Source organism: Schistocerca piceifrons, chromosome 2, assembly GCF_021461385.2.
Source record: "Schistocerca piceifrons isolate TAMUIC-IGC-003096 chromosome 2, iqSchPice1.1, whole genome shotgun sequence".
NCBI lineage: Eukaryota > Metazoa > Arthropoda > Insecta > Orthoptera > Acrididae > Schistocerca > Schistocerca piceifrons.
Window position 1 is genome coordinate 690652055 of NC_060139.1, and position 21320 is coordinate 690673374.

Genomic DNA, 21320 nt, shown 5'->3' on the forward strand with positions numbered 1-21320 from the left:
AGGAGTCATTGGCGCCAACATGAGCAACAATTTGCAATCGGGTGCACCCAGTGCTCTCTATCGCCGCCGGCAGAGCCTCCTCCACATCCCGGATGAGACCTCCCGGCAAGCAGACAGAGTGAACACTGGTCTTTTTCCCCGACCTTTCCGCTATTTCCTTAAGAGGCTCCATAACAACACTGGAGCTCCCAATCGCTAATAAGCCCCTACCCCAGTGTGCCTGCTCGGTCCTTGCTGAAGGAGCGGCCACATGTCCACTCACAGGCATAGCGGGCGATGCCACACGGCCAGCCTCCACATTGACCCTCCGCCTCATGCGACACGAACGCCGTTGAACCCGCCACTCCCCTTGGGGAGAGGGTGGCCCAATCCCGCCCGGTACCCGCGAAGATGTCTCGACAGCAGGGACCGTGGGTGAAGCATGTAACACCTGGGGTGTAACATACGATGCACCAGACTCCCCACTGCCGCTACACTCCGAGGCAGCAGCCTGAAGACGGCTGACCGCGGCCATCAGCACGTTCAGCTGTTCGCGAACAGTAGCCAGCTCCTCCTGCGTCCGTACACAGCAGTCACACTTCCTACCCATCCTAAGAAATCAACAATTTACTGTAGAGAGTTAAGTAACCAACTTTTAACTAGACTGCTAATTCACTAAAGGCGGCTGATAGCTGACTAAACTGTGGTTACTAGACACTTCTTGTTGGAAACAATGAAAATAAATATTAACTGTCTCTGGACTGTATTCAAAACAAACACGAAATCTATGGAACACTATTACTAGTACTCAAAAATTAAAGCTTCCTAAAAGCAAAAACACACGGAAAAAGAAGTGACAAGTAAGAAAACACAGTTAATACTTAAATATACGTAGCTTGCTGCACAGGAGATGTGAAGCAGACGGCAGTTACGACACAACTGAATGATGAAACAACTGAATGATTTGAAAGCAAGTAAATCACCAGGTCCGGATGTAATTCCAAAAAAATGCTACAAATGGCTCTGAGCACTATGGGACTTAACATCTATGGCCATCAATCCCCTAGAACTTAGAACTACTTAAACCTAACTAACCTAAGGACAGCACACAACACCCAGCCATCACGAGGCAGAGAAAATCCCTGACCCCGCCGGGAATCGAACCCAGGAACCCGGGCGTGGGAAGCGAGAACGCTGCCGCACGACCACGAGACGCGGGCATGTAATTCCAGTTCGGTTTTACAAAGAGTACTCTACGGCACTGGCCCGTTACCTAGCCTGCATTTATCATGAATCTCTCACCCAGCACAAAGTCCCAAGTGACTGGAAAAAAATCGCAGGTGACTGCAGTATACAAGAAGGGTAAAAGGACGGAACCGTAAAATTACAGATCAAAACCCCTAAATTCGGTTTGCTGCAGAATCCTTGAATAGATTCTCAGTTAGAAAATTTCAAACTTTCTTGAGATTGAGAAGCTTATGTCCATGTGTCCGCATGGTTTAGAAAGCATTGTTCGAATGAAACTCAGCTTGCCCTTTTCTCACACGATATACTGCGAACTATGGGTTCCATATTTCTAGATTTTTCGGAAAGCGTTTGACACTCTGCTCCAGTGCAGGCTGTTAACGAAGGTATGAAGATATGGGAGAAGTTCACAGATATGTGAGTGAGTCGAAGACTTCTTAGGTATTAGAACCCAGTACGTTGTCCACGACGGTGAGTGTTCATCAGGGACAAGGATGTCGTCAGGAGTGCCCCAGGGAAGTGTGATAGGACCGCTGTTGTTCTCTGTATACATAAGTGATTTTCGGACAGGTTGGGCAGAAGTCTGAGATTGCTTGCTGATGATGCTGTGGTGTACAGTAAAGTGTCGAAGTTGAACGATTGTAGAAGGTACAAGACGACTTACAGACAGTTTCCAGTTACAGTACTAGGAGTGTCCTGCTTGACACAATGAAGTCGTTTTAAAATCTGGACGTAACGTTGCAAAGCGATATGAAGTGGAATGAAAATGTGAGAACTGTGTAGCGAGGGCGAATGGTCGACATCGGTTTATTCGGAGAATTTTAGGAATGAGTGGTTCACCTGTAGAGGAGACCGCGTATAGGACACTGGTGCAACCTATTCTTGAGTAGTGCTCGAGTGTTTGGGATTTGTGCCAGGTCGGATTGAATGAAGTCTTCGTAGTAATTCAGATGCGGACTACTGGATTTGTTACCCACAGGTATAAACAACGCGTAAGTGTTACGGACGTACTTCGGGAACTCAAATGGGAATCCCTGGAGAGAAGGCAACGTTATTTTCGAGAAACACTATTGAGAAAATTTAGAGAACCGGCATTTGAAGCTGACTGCCAAAAGATTATACCGGCGACAACATATATTGCACATAAGGGTCACGAAGACAGGGTACGAGAAATTAGGGCTCATACAGAATCATACAGACCTTTTCCTTCGCTCTATTTGTGAGAGGAACAGGAAAGGAAGATACTAGTAGTGGTAGAGGATACTCTCCACCATGCACCGTGCGGTGGCTTGCGAAGTATAGGTCTAGATGTAGAAATGTGGCGGTACAGATTAGATGGGTAGATCGAATTAATAATGAAGAAGTGCTAAATCAAATTGGAAAAATGAAAGTTGCCCGTAATAAATCTAAAATAAGGATCGACTGATAGGACACATCCGGAGGCATCAATGGATCATCAATTTGATAACGGATGGATTATGAGGGCCAAAAATTTTAGAGGGAGGCCATGGATCGACTACAGTAAGCAGTTTCAAATGGATGTAAATTGCAGTAGTTACGCAGAGACCACAACAGTTAGAAAAAGACTTTTATAAGTTGGCAGTGGAATAGTCTTCGAGTCTTTGATAGTCGAATATGAGGTATGTATTAGCAGTTCCAAACGCCATCTTGGAATATAGCCGGGAAAAATTGCCCTATTAAAATGTTGGTCCGTCCAAACAGTAACACCTTCAGCCACTGGCCAAGCATAAATTAGCTGACCTGTGTCACACGGCGCTGGTGTCAGTTACTGTGGAACCAGGGGTCCGAGGTCGGAAGACCTACCCATTGCCAAGTCTAGGTTGCCACAGTTCCTCGGCTACGTTCCAGGAAACCTAAAATCTACTGCTTGTGTTGGCGAAGTTAACTAGTCGCCGCAGAGGACGTTTACGTGTTACCTATACCTCACATTTCTTTTGGGGAGTGACTACTGTCCGTTTTCACACAGGGATCTTTAACAGATGTCCTACCATCTTGTCCCTTCTTCTTGTCAGTGTTTTCCATATATTCCTTTCCTCATCGATTCTCCTGATAACCTCCTCATAATTTTCAACGTTCTTCTGCAGCATCGCATCTCAAATGCTCCGATTCTTTTCGGGTTTTCCCACAGTCCGTGTTTCACTACCATAGAGTGATGTGCTCCAAATGCACATTTTCAGAAATTTCTTCCTCAGATAGAGGCCCACGTTTGATATTAGTAGACTTCTCTTGACCAGGGATGCCCTTCTTGCCAGCGCTAGTCTGTTTTAATTGTCCTCCTTGCTCCATCCGTCACGTGTTATTTTGCTGCCTAGATAACAGAATTCCTTAACTGCATCTACTTCGTGATCAGCAATCGTAATGTTAAGTTTCTCGCTGTTCTCATTTCTGCTACTTGTCATTACTTTAATCTTTCTCCGATTACTCTCAGTCCATATTCTGTATTCATTAGACTGTTCATTCCATTCAACACATCCTGTAATTCTTCTTCACTTTCACTTAGTATAGGAATGTCATCAGCGTATCTTATCATTTTTATCCATTCACCCTGAATTTTAATCTGAGTCCTGAGCCTTTCTGCTATTTCCATCATTGCTCCTTTGATGTATAGACTGAACAGCAGGAGGAAAGACTACATCCCTGACTTAAATCCTTTTTAATCCGAGCACTTCGTTCTTGGTCTTCCAGTCTTTATTGTTCGCTCTTGACTTTCGTTCATATTGTACATTACCCGTCTTCCCTTACAGCTTACCCCTATTTTTCTCAGAATTTCGAACATCTTGCACAATTTTACACTGTCGAACGCTTCCTGTAGGCTGAAAAATCCTATTAAGGTGTTTTAATTTTTCTTTAGTCGTGCTTCCATTATCAACCGCAACGTCAAAAATAGCCTCTCTGATGCCTTTACCATTCCTAAAGTCAAATTGATCGTCATCCAACACATCTTCAATTTTCTTCTCCATTACTTTGTATATTGTTCCTGTCACCAACTTGCATGCATGAGCTGTTAAGCTGATTGTACTAAAATTCTCGCACCTGTCGGCTCTTGCAATTTTCGGAATTAGTGGATGATGTTTTTCCGAAAGTCAGATGGTATGTCGCCGGACTCATACATTCTACACACTAACGTAAAGTCATTTTGTTGCAATCCTCCCCAATGATTTTATAAATTCTGGTGGAAAGTTATCTTATCCCTTCTGCCTTATTTGATTTAGTCATTCAAAGTTCTTTTAAATTCTGATCCTAATACTGGTTCCCCTATCTCTTCCATATCGTCTCCTGGTTTACTTCTATCATGTCATCAGACAAGTCTTCCCTCTCATAGAGGCCTTAAATGTACTCCTTCCACGTATCCGCACTCTCCTCTGCATTTAACAGCGGAATTCCCGTTGCACCCTTAATATTATCACCTTGATTTTAATTTCGCCGAAGGTTGTTTTGGCTTTTCTGTATGCTGAGGCAGACCTTCAGATAATCATTTCTTTTTGATTTTTTTCACAGTTTTCATGCAGCCATTTCACGTTGTCTTTCCTGCACTTCATATTTAATTCATTCCTAAGTGACTTGTATTTCGGTATTCCTGAATTTTCCTGATCATTTTTGTATTTCCTTCTTTCATCGATCTACTGATGTATTTCGTCTGTTATCCATCTTTTCTTCGTAGTAACCCTCTTTATACCTAAGTCTTTCTCTCAAAACTTCTATGATTACCCTTTTTAGAGATGTCTATTTCTCTTCAGCTGAACTGTTTACTGACTATTCCTTATCGCAGTATCTATAGCCTTAGAGAACTTCAAGCGTATCTCTTCATTCCTCATGACTTCCGTATCCGATTTCTATGCACATTGATTCTTCCTGACTAGTCTCTTTAACTTCAAACTACTCTTCATCAATACTAAACTGTAATCTGAGTCTTTATCTGTCCCTGCATACGCCTTACAATCCAATAGCTGATTCCGAAGTCTCTGCCTGAACATGATGCAATCTAACTGAAATCTTCCCGTATGTCCCTGCCTTTTCCAAGTCTACTCCTCCCCTTGTGCTTCTTGGACAGAGTATTCGCTGTTACCATATCAAATTTATGCAGAGCTCAATTAGTCTTTCTCCTCTCTCATTCCTACTACCAGGCCCATTTTCTACCATAATCCTTTCCTCTACTCGTTCCGTTACAACAACATTGCAATCCCACATGACTACCAGATTTTCATCTCCCTTTACGTACTGAATTATCCGTTCAATATCGTCATATACTTTCTGTGTCTTTTCATATTCTGCTTGTTACGTCGGCATGTATACCTTAACTACTGTTGTCCGTGTTGGTTTGCTTTCAATTTCTGATGAGAACAACACTATCACTGAACTGTTCATAGTAACTGACTCTCTGCTCTACCTTCCTATTCATAGCGACTCCTACTCCCGTTATATTATTTTCTGCTGCAGTTGATATTACCTTATATTCATTTCACTTCAACGACCCCCACTACATCTAGACTGAGCCTTAGCATTTCCTTTTCAAATTTTCTAGCTTCTCTACCACGTTCAAACATCTGATACTCCACGCCCCTAATCGTAGAGAGTTATCCTTTCGATGTTTATTCAGTCTTTTTCTCATGGTCACCTCCCGAAGATCCGAATGGGGGACTAGTCCGGAATCTTTTGCCAATGGAGATATCATCATGTCACTTTTTAGTTACAGGCCAAATGTTCTGTGGATACACATTCTGTATCTTTAAATGCAGTGGTTTCCATTGTTTGTTGCGTCTTCATGCCATTGATGATTGCTGATTCCTCCGCTTTTAAGGGCAGCTTCCCACTCCAAGGGCAAGAGAGTGCAAGGCCGTTAGCTGAGTGAGGGTGATTTCTTAGGTCGGAAGTCTTCGGTTGCCATTGCTAATGATTTTTATCTAAGATTAAAGCGCCGATTGGGTTGGAACCCAGGACTGAAGACACCCTGATTACTAATCCAAGATGGTGTCCCAACGCGACGGCACCAGTGCGCTCTCTGATTGCAAGATTCGTCGAGTTACTCAAGTCACCACCGAGGAGCATTGCGGGTTACCTCTACCACATTTCTCTGGAGTCAGCGCACAGACGCTGCCCACAGGCGTGGACTGGTGCTCCAACTACAGGTTTACGGGAGAAACTTGTGCGGACTGCCCAGAGGATTAACCGTGGCTCCGTAGTTCAAAATGGTTCAAATGGCTCTGAGCACTATGGGACATAACTTCTGAGGTCATCAGTCCCCTAGAACTTAGAACTACTTAAACCTAACTAACCTAAGGACATCACACACATCCATGCCCGAGGCAGGATTCAAACCTGCGACCGTAGCAGCAGCGCGGTTTCGGACTGAAGCGCCTAGAACCGCTCGGCCACATCGGCCGGCGGCTCAGTAGTGCTCTCAAATGTTCCAGGAATGTCAGTCAATATAAAATGCACTTTACTCTTGTCTCCCGGAACATCAGGCCCCGATCATCGAAGTAAAGTTAGATATTTCTCATTTCGGTTTTCTGATTTACACCTCGTTAAACATTCTTCTCCGAAATAGAAACTGGTTGTACATTGCTTGCTAGTTATCATTTTGTGAGCTCCAAATGGTCATCAACACATAAATTTTGTCACCAGATAGTATCATTTTCATTATGATTTGGTCATTATTGTGAGTAGCTGAATTCCCTTTCAGTTTCGCTCCAGGAGGAGTTGTGTTCGTTCTCTAAGTATGAGAATTAATATGCCTAAAACACATTACTGTCAACAATACGTGTAACGAAAGAAGCTGTAATGTTTTCTGATGTTGGTATTTGATAGTCCCCGACAATGATCCTATTTCTAGGGTGCTGGGAGAAGATTATTATCAATTGCGTTGAAGCAACATTTCGGTGATGCCCTTTTTTCTCACAGTGGCTGGCTGTTACAGTTTTCTTTAGTGGTCAGTCAACCATATATGCCAGGGAATAACATCTAGTACTTTTTCCGCTAATTCTCAATTTCTTTAGTATTTTATGTGGTGGTGGTGGTAGTTAGTGTTTAACGTCCCGTCGACAACGAGGTCATTAGAGACGGAGCGCAAGCTCGGGTTAGGGAAGGATTGGAAAGGAAATCGGCCGTGCCCTTTCAAAGGAACCATCCCGGCATTTGCCTGAAACGATTTAGGGAAATCACGGAAAACCTAAATCAGGATGGCCGGAGACGGGATTGAACCGTCGTCCTCCCGAATGCGAGTCCAGTGTGCTAACCACTGTGCCACCTCGCTCGGTGTATTTTATGTATTGGCTATATTACAGTTTAATTAAGCGTTGAGACTATGGCATGAACGTGCATGTAGACTGCAGGTATTATTGAGTGAATTTTACTATCCATATTAATACAGGTGCTGTTGATAAGCAGCCATTGTACCTCATATTCTGTATTGTGTGTTCATGGGCCATTGCCTGAAGAAGACTCCTTACGAGGGAACACTTTATTCTCACTAAGCATTTAGCTCATAATTTGCAAAGGCGCTCGTAACCATGCCGTTGATCGCCCTGAAACCAATCTCTTAATCATTATTATCGTTACGAACTGCTGTGTTGACTAGATGACGATCAGTAAGTGGATCATCTAAAACACGTGTCACATTTCTGGATAGCATGAGGAAGAGAGAGAAGAAGAAATAATGAAAATGGAAGAGGGAAAGAGAGAGGAATCCATTGTTCCTTCGATAACTTTCATTGGGTTCCAACTTAAAATTGTTCTCTTCGGCTGTGGAAAACATTCGTGAAGCAACATAAATTAAGGGACATTAAAGACTTCTCTGACACAAACCGTGAACCGAATTGGTCATAATTTCGATATCTTGGTTAACGTATCGCATAATACATTCTGGTAAAAGAGGGAAATCCTGGTCACCTAGTAAGATAATATCCAAGTAACTCGAGTTTGGAGGGTCAGAGTTTCAATTTCGTGCATGTTCCGTGAGCAGGTACGACGCGACGGACATGAACGTGTGCCGGTCCGCGCTGTCGGCTTGCGTGGTGAAGGACGTGCCCAACGTGCGGGACTACATCCACCAGCAGCGGGAGCGTTTCGTCGAAGAGAAGCGCCTGGGCGCTTCGGCAGCCCGCCAGGCGCCTCAGCAAGCCGCTAGCCAGGTGGGCCACATACACACCAACTAGAGCGGAGATTGTGGGCCATCCAGCCCTACAGATACGTTTCTCCTCATATTTAACGCCATTAAAAAGATACAGTAAGAGTACGTGGCTAACGATTAGGATAGGAATTTGTCTCGGTCGACAGTCTCGAGAAAGACTGCCAAATTCTCGAGAATCTCTTAAAGAATCTCGACAGATGTTGAACTGTCCTGAACTCACTTGAACTGGTATTGAACCAACGCACCTAAGCCGGCCTCACACGAGACGTTTTCTCATCGTGAAACACGCCAGACATGATGTCCGTCATGGTTGCTGCACACTCTTCAAACGACCTGCTATATCTCAAGGAACGTGCTCATTGTGATATGCGACCGCAGCGGCCTCCAGCGGCATTTCTTGGCTACTTCCGGCCCGCAAATCGTGCAGTTTGCTTATGAAAATTGACGCGCATTAAATAGCTGCGTTATCGAAGGAGGGATTCAGCCTTGCAACTTGTTACTCCATGTTTCCAGGAACGTTCACAAAATCAAACAATATTTCTTCTGGGCAGAGACGCTCTCATTTATAACAAATAACAACAAGCGTTGCAGATAAAAGCCAACGGCGTTGCCGCAGTGGTAGCACCGGTTCCCGTCATTTCACCGAAGTTGAGAGCTGTAGGGCTTGGCTAGCACCTGCATCGGTGATCGCCTCCGTCTGTCGAGCGCTGTTGGCAAGCGGGGTGCAACTCTGTCCTTGTGAGGCCAACTGAGGAGCTTCTTGACTCGAAAGTAGCGGCTCCGTCACGAAAACTGACATCGGCCGGGAGAGCGGAATGCTGACCACATGCCCCTCCATATCGACAAACCAGTGACGCCCATCGGCTGAGAATGACGGCGTTCGGTCGACACCGTTGGGCCGTCTGAAGCTTATTCGGAGGGAAAGATTGCACATCGTACTTCTATTAGATTAATAAGAAAGTCCCAGAATGTTTTAGAAAACACAATGTGAAAAAAATATACAAAGTTACCCAGACGCGAACGTGCTACCTTTCCCCTCACAGTTCACGACCGTCAATAACGCAACAGCAACATCTAATTACATGTTATGCAACTTACACATAAGTCTAAAGACTCCAACCACAGCTGTCATTACTTGGTATTTAACTATAACAAACTGTGCTAAAAATGAATCGTTTTGATAAATCATCAATCTGTAGTATTCAATTTATAATACGAAGAGCATCAAATGAGAGAAGCCTTTAACTAACGATAGTTGCTGAAGAGCTCTCGAGGTTCCTTCTGGGTGGCAATCTTAAAACACGGCATCTTTCAACATGTACCATAGTCTTTTGAGGAAGTGTAGAGATATGTGGATGCTGTGATAATTATAGGCGTGGAGCACTCTCTCCACCTCCCAGACGGAGGGGTACACTCCACTAGTATAATTATCATAGCATCCTCATATCTCTACACTTCCTCAAAAGACTATGGCACTTGTTGAAACGTCGCGTGTTTTAAGAGTGCCATCCAGAAGGAACCCCGAGAGCTCTTCACGAACAGTACGAGTATCGGAGTAGGCCGAAAGAGCCTGCATTCACAAACGATATGTAGTTTCTTGTCATTTTATTGTAACAAATCGTACCAAAAACAACACCTTTTCAAAAGACTCTAAATGTGCTGCAGTTTTTGAAACAGCTGATATTCATAGCACATACGCTACAATACAAAAACCGCCAAATACGAAATTCAACTCCGTATGACTTAATCCAATATGGCGTCTCCTAACTTCTGCTTGTGACGGTAAACCGCTGTTGCATGTCAATTGCTTTTCCACGATGTAAAATTTCGAATTAGTACTTTGTTCCTTTCTCGCTTCACAACGTAGTGGAATGATAAGTTCCTCGATGTGACGTCACAAAACTCGCCCAGCTCCTCGTCCACGAACGCCTTCACATCCCTTGAGAAGACACTTTTATTGTGGCAAATATTCCCTACGAGTTCGGATTAGCGTTAAAGCCTGTTTTAGACAAGCTAATGTTGTTGTGATCTTCAATCCAGAGACTGGTTTGATGCAGCTCTCCATGCTACTCTATCCTGTGCAAGCTTCTTTATCTCCGAGTAACTACTGCAACCTATATCCTTCTGATTATTTTTAATGTATTCGTGCCTTGGTCTCCCTCTACGATTTTTACCCTCAGTCCTTCCCTCCAATACAAATTTGATGATCCCCTGATGTCTTGGAACGTGTCCTACCAACCGATCCTTTCTTCTAGTCAAGTTGTGCCACAAATTCCTCCTCTCCCCAGTTCTATTCAGTAGCTCCTCATTAGTTATGTGATCTACCCGTCTAATCTTCAGCATTCTTCTGTAGTAAGACAAGCAAATTTGGGTCAAAACCGACTTTTCGTGGATGGTGCGCGTCACATGGCAGCCTGTAAATCAGCTGCCATTCACTTCAACAGTCGTTCGATGGCGTCAGAGATCAACCGACTGTGCCAAGCGTGGCACTCTTAAAAATCTGTAGGGCACCGAAAAGTGCGCATCTACAGAAACGAAGATTATTGATGCGATGGTGAGGCACAGTGGCACTGCTTAAAGTTTTATTTTATTTGATGCAAAGTTTCATTTTGTAATATCCCTTCCGTCTGCGAGTCGTAGCTTCCGTAACATCAAGCGAAACCTACCTGTGGCCGCGGCCATAATCCACGCACTCTTGATGGTGTGCAATGAGTGAGAGTAACTACGTCACGTACTGCTCTCCACATTTCATCGGAAACGTTTACTGACGGACCACATCAATCCCCTGTACTGGCACACTCTGCAGTCAGTTTAAATGACACTCGGAGCCTTGCTTTGACCCGCGAGACAAGATTACATTTATCATAAAGCCAACAGCCATCTACCTATCCAATTACTTTCATGAAAGATTACAAAATCTAACCACTGGACTGGAACATGTACACAGCTATAACTTCGTATATTGTCCCCAGATGGCTCCCTAGAATCTTCTCCCAATAATCTGCACAGCAACAAAACAGGAATACAGTTTACAGTCAATTGGCAAAGAAGTTACAGAAAACACCCACACTCGGAGTTACACGTAAACAAATAGAATCTCTTTGCTTCAAATGAACCTCAACAAGTCCACTTCGTTCATTCAGGTCCACTTATAGATAGCGACTGGCATCGTGGTCTGATATAATACCCCCTCCCCTCCTCCCCCTCCCCCGAAAAAGGGAAAATAATTTATAAAGTTCTGAAACTTCGGAAAAATACCCATATGGGGTTTTGTAGTAAGAAACTGTAAAGTCCCTCCCCCCCCCCCCTCCCTTCCTCAGGGAGGACGCGTCCCCAAATTCCCCTCGCTAAAAAGTCAAACTCTTCCGTTTTAAATTTTTGCATAAAATGGTTCATTTTTAGAAGATGAATGCAATTACAAAAAATTCCTCGTAAAATTCTACATAAAAAGATCAAAGAAGGTCTTATGCATATTTTAAATCAGACTAAAGTTTAAGAGATATAAAAGCTGGAATCTCATTCTCTTAACGCATAATTTTTGCAAACTTAGTTTCTTAGTCGGTTATGTAAATGAAATGAGTAATCAAATACGTGGGAATATTTCGCCAATTTTCAGCTTGGTGAAATTTCTTGTATCTTCATTATTGTTGGATGTCTTACGCTTTTTTTTTAATCAGCGAATAGATTAAGAGATAGAAGAGATGGAATAGCATTCTATTAATGCATAATTTTTCTAGATTTTGTTGCTTAGACGGTTAGGTAAATGGAAAGAGTAATTAAATATATGTAAACATTTCGCAAATTTTCAACCTCATGATATTTCTTATGTGTTCATTACTGTTGAAATAAGGTTCAGGTGCGCAACAATGAAAACAGTAAGTCCCCCTCCCCGTTCTCTCACCGCTCACCTACCCCTGTCGCGGCCGTTTCTCCCTACACATGTCCCCTTTAGTTCGGTTTACGTCGCGAAAGTTTTCAAACCGTGCGGGACAGTTAATTTTGTTGTGTTACGTACTGTTTCTTCTTACTCTCTTTCCCTACCTGCGGACTGAGAGAAGAACGATGCTGGACCCTACCGCCTGTTTTATTTGGGGCAAATCTATTTCGGAAAGAGAGACTTCAGAAAAGACGAAAGGGTTCGAAACTTTCATATGTACCAGCAAGAAACGAAAGGATGAGGCTCATAACTCTCTAAAAAAAAGCTGAAATGATTGAAGTGCGTAAGGAATATAAACGTGAATATATTCAGCAAGGTAATGTAAAAAAACTAATTAACACGAAAGATGCACAAGTGGGTGACAGACGTTTAAGATCGTCTTCGTCTTATCCACTCAACTGAAATTTAAAAAAAGAAAACAGAAGGGAAAACCGCTGCTTCATGGGCGCTGAAAAATGTGACTTACAGGCTGAAAGAAAGGAAACCACTTCAAAATCGTCGTGAAATGTTTGAAGTTCGTTGCTTAACTCTGAAACTCATACCTCTTTCTAATTCGCATGAAACGATCACGAGCTACAGACATAGTATTAGTACTACCCATTTAATGCGGCTACACTCAAGGTTGCCGAATATAAAGTGCAAGTGTGTGAAGGCTGACTTACACTGCACAACAATGTTGAAAAGCTGTCGAGGGTAAAGCTGCGCTGACTTGACTCCCACTGATCTTAGAGAGTATTCCGAGGATGGTTTTCAGTAAATAATTAAGTCCAAGAGCTTAGTGGTTCAACAGATAAAGTGGTATTTTAGTTGTATAGGTGTTGTACATGCGATGATTTTAAATGTATTTTAAAGACAGTAATTGTTGAATACTTCTGCAACAATTATTAGTTCTCACATGCCAGACTCAGAGCCTAAGGATTTTTTATTCTTTTAGATAGAACATCTCGAAAACTCATCTTTATTAAAGCTTTCACCAGAATTTCACTCCAAATATTTTTGCCATAATAGAGTCTTCGAAAAAAGGACTGTTTTTCTTAAATACTGGAACAAGGTAAAAAAAATGAATTAAGAGGTTAGAGAGAGGGGTACTCACCCGCAAGAGGAGGGGATTACCACATCCCCTATGAGTGTTTTCACGAAGTTTCAAAGCTTTGTAAATTATTTCCCCCATTTTTCCGAATTTGTCTGGGTCTGCCTGGTTAGGACGTGTCCGCTTACTAAAACGCAACATTCGCCTAAAAAACTGTAAAGGACTAAACAGAGTTCCTTGTAAAATCATTCGACCTTGAGCTAACCTTGACATAACCTCAACAGCCCATTTAGGAGGCTTGGGAAAGACTGACTCATCACTGTCATGCGGGAGAAGGCCTCCTTTCCCCATATACTGAGCCGACCACGGCATCCACAATAGACACAGGACGAAACACACAAACTCCTCCAGGAAAAGATACGTTACAATTTTCATATGTCAAATAAAAACTAGTACCGTATATGAACAGTCTGTGGCGAACGTTCTTACAAAACAATTTCCAAAGCCGATGCATCGAGATGTCCAAACAGTTTGCACTTAATATACGTGAAGACAGAGTAGAGATGGATGAGTAAGTAACTAATTATAGAAGTCTACTACAAGGAAAACACATCGGATGTGTAGATGTTATACTCATAGCGACAATCGAAAAGGTTTATTCCAAATGTATACACAAAAAACTTTCACCCTCAGAAAATGAGTAATAGATTCATCGTTTAGGTGAACACGGTCAGAAAATAATGTTCCTAATGAGATCTCCATCTGGTGATGAGCGTGCAGTGGCTAGAAAATTAGTTAATGGTGTGATAAATCGTATTAAATTCAACAAGCGACTGATTCCATATCAACTCTACGCAAACCACCGAGTAACATACTACTACTATGACTCATACCTGTAATGGTAACCCACAAAAATGAGCTCGTAGTTGATGTCTGATTACATAGGTTCAGGGTTCTTCGAATGGACCGTTGTGTTTTACGCTTCGAAACTGATATTCTGAGGATAAATGTAATTGCATTTTATTTTCTGGGACATCTGTGAAATATACTCAAGCCCATTATTTGCGCTGCCATCAATACGCAGTACAAATATTCATTGTATTACAGCTCTCTTTTACTCACGCCAAACGAATGTTATTGCTGTACTGAAAAGACCGAATTTTCCTAGAGTGTTATTTGTCATTGCAGGCTCCCAGATTGCACGTGTGCTGTTCGTTGTGAAGAGAGGGCCACACCTACGTTTATGACCCATGCTACTGGCACATTCTGCGAGAGTCCGAGACTGTTCTTGTCCTCTGACGTTCACGGAATCGTAATGTCAGAATCGTGTTTGAGTTCCCGATATACTCATGAAACTCGCCTTACGCACGGGAAATACATCGGGAAGGTCCCGAGTGTCATAAGAGATACGCTCGTGTTCCCCATCTCTAACAATTCATTAGAGTTCATCATACGTGGAGTGTTTCTCTAATATGAAACTACCGACGTTTCATAAATGGTTCAATATAACGAATCAATGGATATATTTTTTAGTTAAAATTGGCCCAGATACTTTCTTTATCAGCTTTCGGTAACAATGAAAAAGCCCACACGCTTTTGACGATGCCTCAAAAACAATAGAAGCGAAATGAGTGCGGTCAGCAAAACAGCCTTTAATTTAGTAGTAGAGACGGGTCTCAGACACAATAAAAATAGTCATTATTTAACTAACGACCAAGGAATGACATCGCCTAAACAAAATGCAATGCGGATATTACTCTTGTAGACAGCCGCAGTGGAATTTATCTACATAACTTTACGCATACAAGGCAAAAAATAAAAAAAAAAAATAGCCCGGTAGAACAAGGGGGTACCAGAGAACTCCAAAGCAAAATGTATTGTTAGTCGTGGTACACGTAGAGAAATACACAATCACACAGCAATGGAAACAGAATTATCCTTTACAATAACAATGTACTGAAAAAATCTTACTTCAAGCGCTCCCATAGTTACAAGGCGCGCTATGAAATTGAAGAACATTTGTATTGTAATAGTTAGGATCCATTTACGTTTGTTCCTAATTGAGTCGCGTTCCATAAATTATAAACTGCTCTGATTTTTGGTTTGTGTATTTTATAATTTTATTCACAGTTTTAGGTGTAATGAACAACATGGAAGTCTCCATAATTGTAGACACACTCCTGAAAATCGTCGTGAGACCGCTAGATCTAGATATCTGCTGGTGTATGTAAGTCTCCCCTGCGTTTTGATCTCATCAATCACTTCTTCGTTGTCCCTTCCTTCAGTAACGTCTTCAACCTTTTCATTTGTTCTACAGTGTGCTTTATTTCTGAACATACGGACTACACATCACTACCTCCTGCTTCTGATTCTGTTTCTATTATTTGCGTTATTTCTTCTAGATCTCGTTGCTTGTGTAAATCTTAGTACTTCTGGAACGTCAGCTGGTTCAGCATGTTTCCATTTCACAACACATAACAACAGAATTGAAGAAAACGACTGGAGAAAAATATTTGATTGAACATAATTACACACAACAATGTATTAAAATTTAAAACATTCATATCAAACTTGTACCAACATAACTTCCTACATGTGCAATTATACGTGCGTGTTTTCTTGTCACCCGGAATCCCAAGCAGAGTTCAAAAGGACCCCAGAATAATGTTTCAATTATTATTTGTTATATAGATAAATGTAAGTACAAAAATTCGACAGTGGTAGTGTTTAGAAGGGACTGCTTAACGATATCCCAATGGCTGCAAAATATAATCTATTTCAAAAGCTACAAATAATACAATACCTATGTTAGGGGTCCTCCGGTAGCCCGCTTGATATACAGAAGGATAACTGTGAAATATGTAGATACTAGGTTGTAGTCTACCTTTAGCTCCTGTTTCACTTACACTGATACGTAAACATTGAATAACAAGCTTGAGGCTTAACGGGGCCAGCAAAATGTAGAATCGCATTAACACATTTCCTGCCTATTATTTTCGAAGCAGTGTTACAGTGCTATGCTGCTATTTTGAGGAGCCATTGAATGCTATTAAGTGAAGCACTCAGTTTCCGTCAAAAATGAAATAAATAAAAAATAAACGTAATTATCTTGATAGGAGAAAAATACATCACTATTCATCGTCCCGCAAAATATTCACTCCGTGGCTTACCCCCTTGACTTACTATTATTTGTTTGGAACTTTCTTTTCTTATATGAAATTGTTAATGAAATCAGGGGTATATTTTATGTTAACATTTTGTACAACCGAAATACTTCTTCAAAAGACAGGAGATGGACTACACGAAGAAGCATAGATCAGTCAGTCGTTTCTCCGTAAGTTACAATACATTCAATAAACGTTTCACTCACCACATGCAAAAAAATGTTTTAACCGTGTAAAGGGACACCCTGGCTTTCTAAAGGGATGCACCACAGCGAACCAACGTGGACGAAACCCAGCAGTGAGTGTGAATTACTGCTCTGCCTGGGACTCTTAGATGCTGAGACTGTTTGTATCATCATTCAAACAAAGTCGACACCAACAACCCGTTGAAGAACATATATGTCATTTCTATAGATTCCTTTGCACTTGATCAATGTTCCGCCTGGTGACCCAGTGGCAGAAGCACTTGCCTCCAAACCGAAAGGCAGCGGTATCGAATTGTGGTCGGACCACGGAATATTTCAGTCTACCTTTAACCTAACATTCACCTATTACATTACATTACATTATATTTGTCGTTTCCCATGGATCCCTCGGAGAGAAGTCTCTGGGATGTGGAAACTGTAGGTTCCCTTTCCCGAGTTGGATAACTTGGGTAGGTTAGGGACACGCAGATCGCCCGAAGGGCATCCAGTTGAAGGGCTTGCACCAGAGCATTGAGCCACAAGAGACTATTATTATATTTAATAAGAACAGAAAGAAATTCAAATTTAATAGAAAGGTCAAGCAAGGAGATTTAACATTGCAAAATAATTCGCAGTGGCGTCAGAGGAAGTTTTCAGATCCTTAAACTGAGAAAACGATTTTTCCTTCGTTACTATCCTTCTGGTGCTGAAAGCTTAACGGCCAGCAGTGAATTCATTATGATATCGCACTGGCACGTCATATACATCACTTCTTGTCAGGCCATAGTTTAGTCCTCACAGCAGGGGCCTACACTCACAAGGAGATCCCACGGCAATCTGATTTCTGTATGTATTAGTGTCTGTTCTTTCGGACATGTCAGAAAGGACTGACATATAATTAAGGCAAGGACTGCCAATGATTCCTTCACTCAGATGCAGACCAAGCTCGAACTCTTACGGGAATCAGCGAAATGCTGCGAGTATTGAGGATCATGGGCAAGCGGCACTACGTCAGTAGTGTGTGAATAAGTTGAGAATTTGGGTCTGACGGGAGACGCGCCGGGATAGTCAGTGCAGTTGCGATTACCACTGTGTCTGGGAGATGTAGTGGTGAGCTCTTATGTCTAGCAATCAGACGACCTGGGTTCGAATCCCGGTCCAGCATAAATTTTCTACATTTTCCATTGATTTAAATCAATGCCCACTGGTAGCTAACGTATTTTAATTCCTTTGCATCTAGATATTTTGGAATTTTATATGTTTATGCTACGTGAAGCTCAAAACTCAAATACATCTCTCCCAAATCATTTCGATGCAACTTGTAAGGGATCCGTGATCCCACAAACATAGATACTAGTATCCGACGCCCAGGTCGATAGTAGACAGGAGTCGATTGTCAAGCGCTGCAGGAGGCAGTGAGACGAGTGTTGAGTGGGGAGTAGTACTGGAGTGTGTTGAGTGACAAGTAGTGTTGGAGAGACAAGCAAGAATGGTTGTCGAGTGAGTTGTAAACGGTAAAATTCACCGGAGTATGACGAGTGAGCACGCCTCCCTGATCGTCGTGGGGTTGACCCTCACTAATACCGATTCGCGAGTGATATGAAACAGAAAGTGACAAGTGCCGAATTACGTGTTTCGCGTCAACCGCGTCTGCCAGCAACAACCATGGATTGCAGTGAGCATTGTTGTGAATGTTAACCATCAGCATTGCGTGTGACGAAGTACTGAAAATCAGCAACCAATAAAGAGATATAACTGTAATTAGACGTGTAAGGCGAAGGTAGCAACTGCCTCAGAATTTGTGTGTTCGTAGAAAATACAATACAGTTTTTACATCGCAACCTTTGTGGTCCTTAATAATAGACAAACTTTCAATCATTCCACTATTCAGTTGCAAAACAGCCGCACTTGGTTGAAATACCCCCGAAACCACAGCAGAAGAACCGATAGCCTTTCTTCCATTAAGCACACGGTCATACAATCATAATAATTAACTGTTTGGCGGCTTCGATAAATTACACAAAATCCAAGAAAGGAATTTAAACGGGGGTGTTTCAGACTCTCGAAAATACTCGTGAAAATTTACTTTTGAAGTTTTCTAAATACTTTTAATAGGCTGAAATAAGAGGGTTTTCTTTACACAAGTAGCGTAGTTTTGAGGTAGAGTGTGCACCTTCCCTCTGGGTGTGCTGTGTTCGAAACCAGGCGGAATCAAATTTTTAAAAAATAGTTCAAATGGCTCTGAGCACTATGGGACTTAACATCTGAGGTCATCAGTCCCCTAGAACTTAGACCTACTTAAACCTAACTAACCTAAGGACACCACACACATCCATGCCCGAGGTAGGATTCGAACCTGCGACCGTAGCGGTCGCGCGGTTCCAGACTGAAGCGCCTAGAACCGCTCAGCCACAACGGCCGGCTCAAATTTTTAAACAAATTTGCATGTTGTATGAGTGTTTACATGAAGCATAAAACACAAAAAACATAATAAAATTTAATTTGTAATTGCTTGATAACCATTCAATTTTGGTAAACAAGTTTTTATAATAGATCGGTATCTAAGTGTTTTTGTTTGCAATGAACACGGGATTTTCTTGCGCAATATGAAATTAGAAATACGAAGACGTGGATTTTTCATAAAAATGACAATTAGATGGGTCAATTACCGGATAGTTGTCGAATTTTATATTTGGATAATAAATAAAGACCGAACTGAGACTTGATCAAGCGATTATCAGTCTTGTGTGCTTTATGTATTCTACGTATCACGCAAATATTCGTAGAACATGCACCTCTGTTTAAAAACTCGATCCGACCTGCAATCGAATCCAGGTCCTCACACAACGAGAAAGCACTTTACCACAGAGCCACACTCCTCGTAGAAAAATACGTACGTTATTTTACTATATTAAACATGGTTGGAAAACTTCAAAGTCGATTTTATAGAGAGTTTCTGAGAGTTGCGTCGAACTGCTTTGGGAGAGATATATTTGATTACTGAACTTCACGTATCATAAATATGGTTCAAATGGCTCTAAGCACTGTGGGACTTAACATGTGTCATCAGTCCCCTAGACTTAGAACTACTTAAACCTAACTAACCTAAGGACATCACACACATCCATTCCCGGAGCAGGATTGGAACCTGCGACCTTAGCAGCGGCGCGGTTCCAGACTGAAGCGCCTAGAACCGCTCGGCCACAGAGGCCGGCTATATCATAACTATGAAAAAATCATAAAAATCCGTGGTCTGCCCTAAGCAGCGTTCACGGCGCCACGTACAGTGCTTCTGCTTTGGCGTTCAGTAACTGCTTGGTTACGATTAGTGGCCTGGAAACTCACTACTAACCAGGCAGGACACTACGTACTGTAGATATAGGATATCAATTTGTGTGCAATAACAGATCTGGAGGAAGTACCAATTCTTACTGCGGCGTGCGTCAATTTTATCAATCCTCTTCCCTATGGTGCCTCGTAAGGCTGCAATTTTAGCACATAAAAATCCATAGAATCGCTTTTCATTTTTTTCTTGCGATTGTAATGAGGTGAGGGAACACATATAGGGCTGCAAGGAAAAGGCACTTACTGCATAAACTGCGAAATTTTCAGCTTTACAACTGACGCTTTGTCTGTTTTCATTGCCATAGCTTCCCTCTCTGTTTTCTTTCTGTCAAACAAGTAACCATTATCTCTGTCACATTGTAAACTATCTGAGCTTTTCTCATCTCGTTCTGTTTCATTTTTCTTCTTTCTATTTCGTCTGCTAATCTTGCCTATTTGATTTTCTTTCTCTGACCAGTCACCTCCTTGTTCTACTTTGATTCCTTCAGCACTGTTGCCCCATGATTCTGTTAGACGTCATTATTCCCGTTTGACGCGAATTTAATGAAGAAACTGCCTAATATGATTTTATTAACACTAAAATTTCCTAAATGCAAGTATTAATTACTATATATTATTATTATTATTATTACTATTATTATTATTATTATTATTTTCACCATTATACAGGGTGTAATGGGTGTAAGTGAGTGGAGATATTTGTGTTGGTGACTGAGCAGGGTGTACTGAACAATATTACATCAGTATTTACGTCAACTGCAGACTAATAATTGTAACTACTACATGTCGTATGTTTTTTGGTTGGTTAGAACCTCCAAGTACATGTGGAGAGAGCAAGCCATTAACGCTGATTGTCCACTAGGCAGCAGCTCAGGTACTGAAACGTGGATACATGGACGCAAAACGGATAGTCTATACTGATGGGCGTAGACTTCTTTGTGGTGTAGCGACGACTGTGGAGAAAACATCGGGTCGTAAAGTTTGTGACGTGTTTGTTGGAAGACTGTTTGATACAGAGGCAAAACAACCAACAAACTCATGTGTGTACCCACATGTTAAGGTATCACGTATAAAAATACCAGCACCCACACCCGTTTCGCTCTGTATAACGACCCTTTAGTACAGAAATTGTAGTTTTGACTCATCAATGTCTGGTTGAATGTAAGAGAGAATCTGAAAGCCCTCCTAATCTTGCTCAGGTGAAATAAATTCATAAACAAGTAAGTAAATAAATAAATATACTTTCCATCACTACGGAATTTTTATCTTACTTGATACTACTGCTGAC

The 21320-nt window shown here is 41.9% G+C and overlaps 1 protein-coding gene across 1 annotated transcript in view; it reads left to right on the forward strand.

The window, feature by feature from the left end:
* Positions 1-21320, forward strand: part of LOC124775751 (kelch-like protein 10) — a 159102-nt gene that overhangs the window by 116705 nt on the left and 21077 nt on the right. The window contains exon 10 of the mRNA XM_047250580.1: positions 8204-8372. Coding sequence (XP_047106536.1) covers positions 8204-8372 — 169 coding nt within the window. The remainder of the gene's footprint in view (positions 1-8203; positions 8373-21320) is intronic.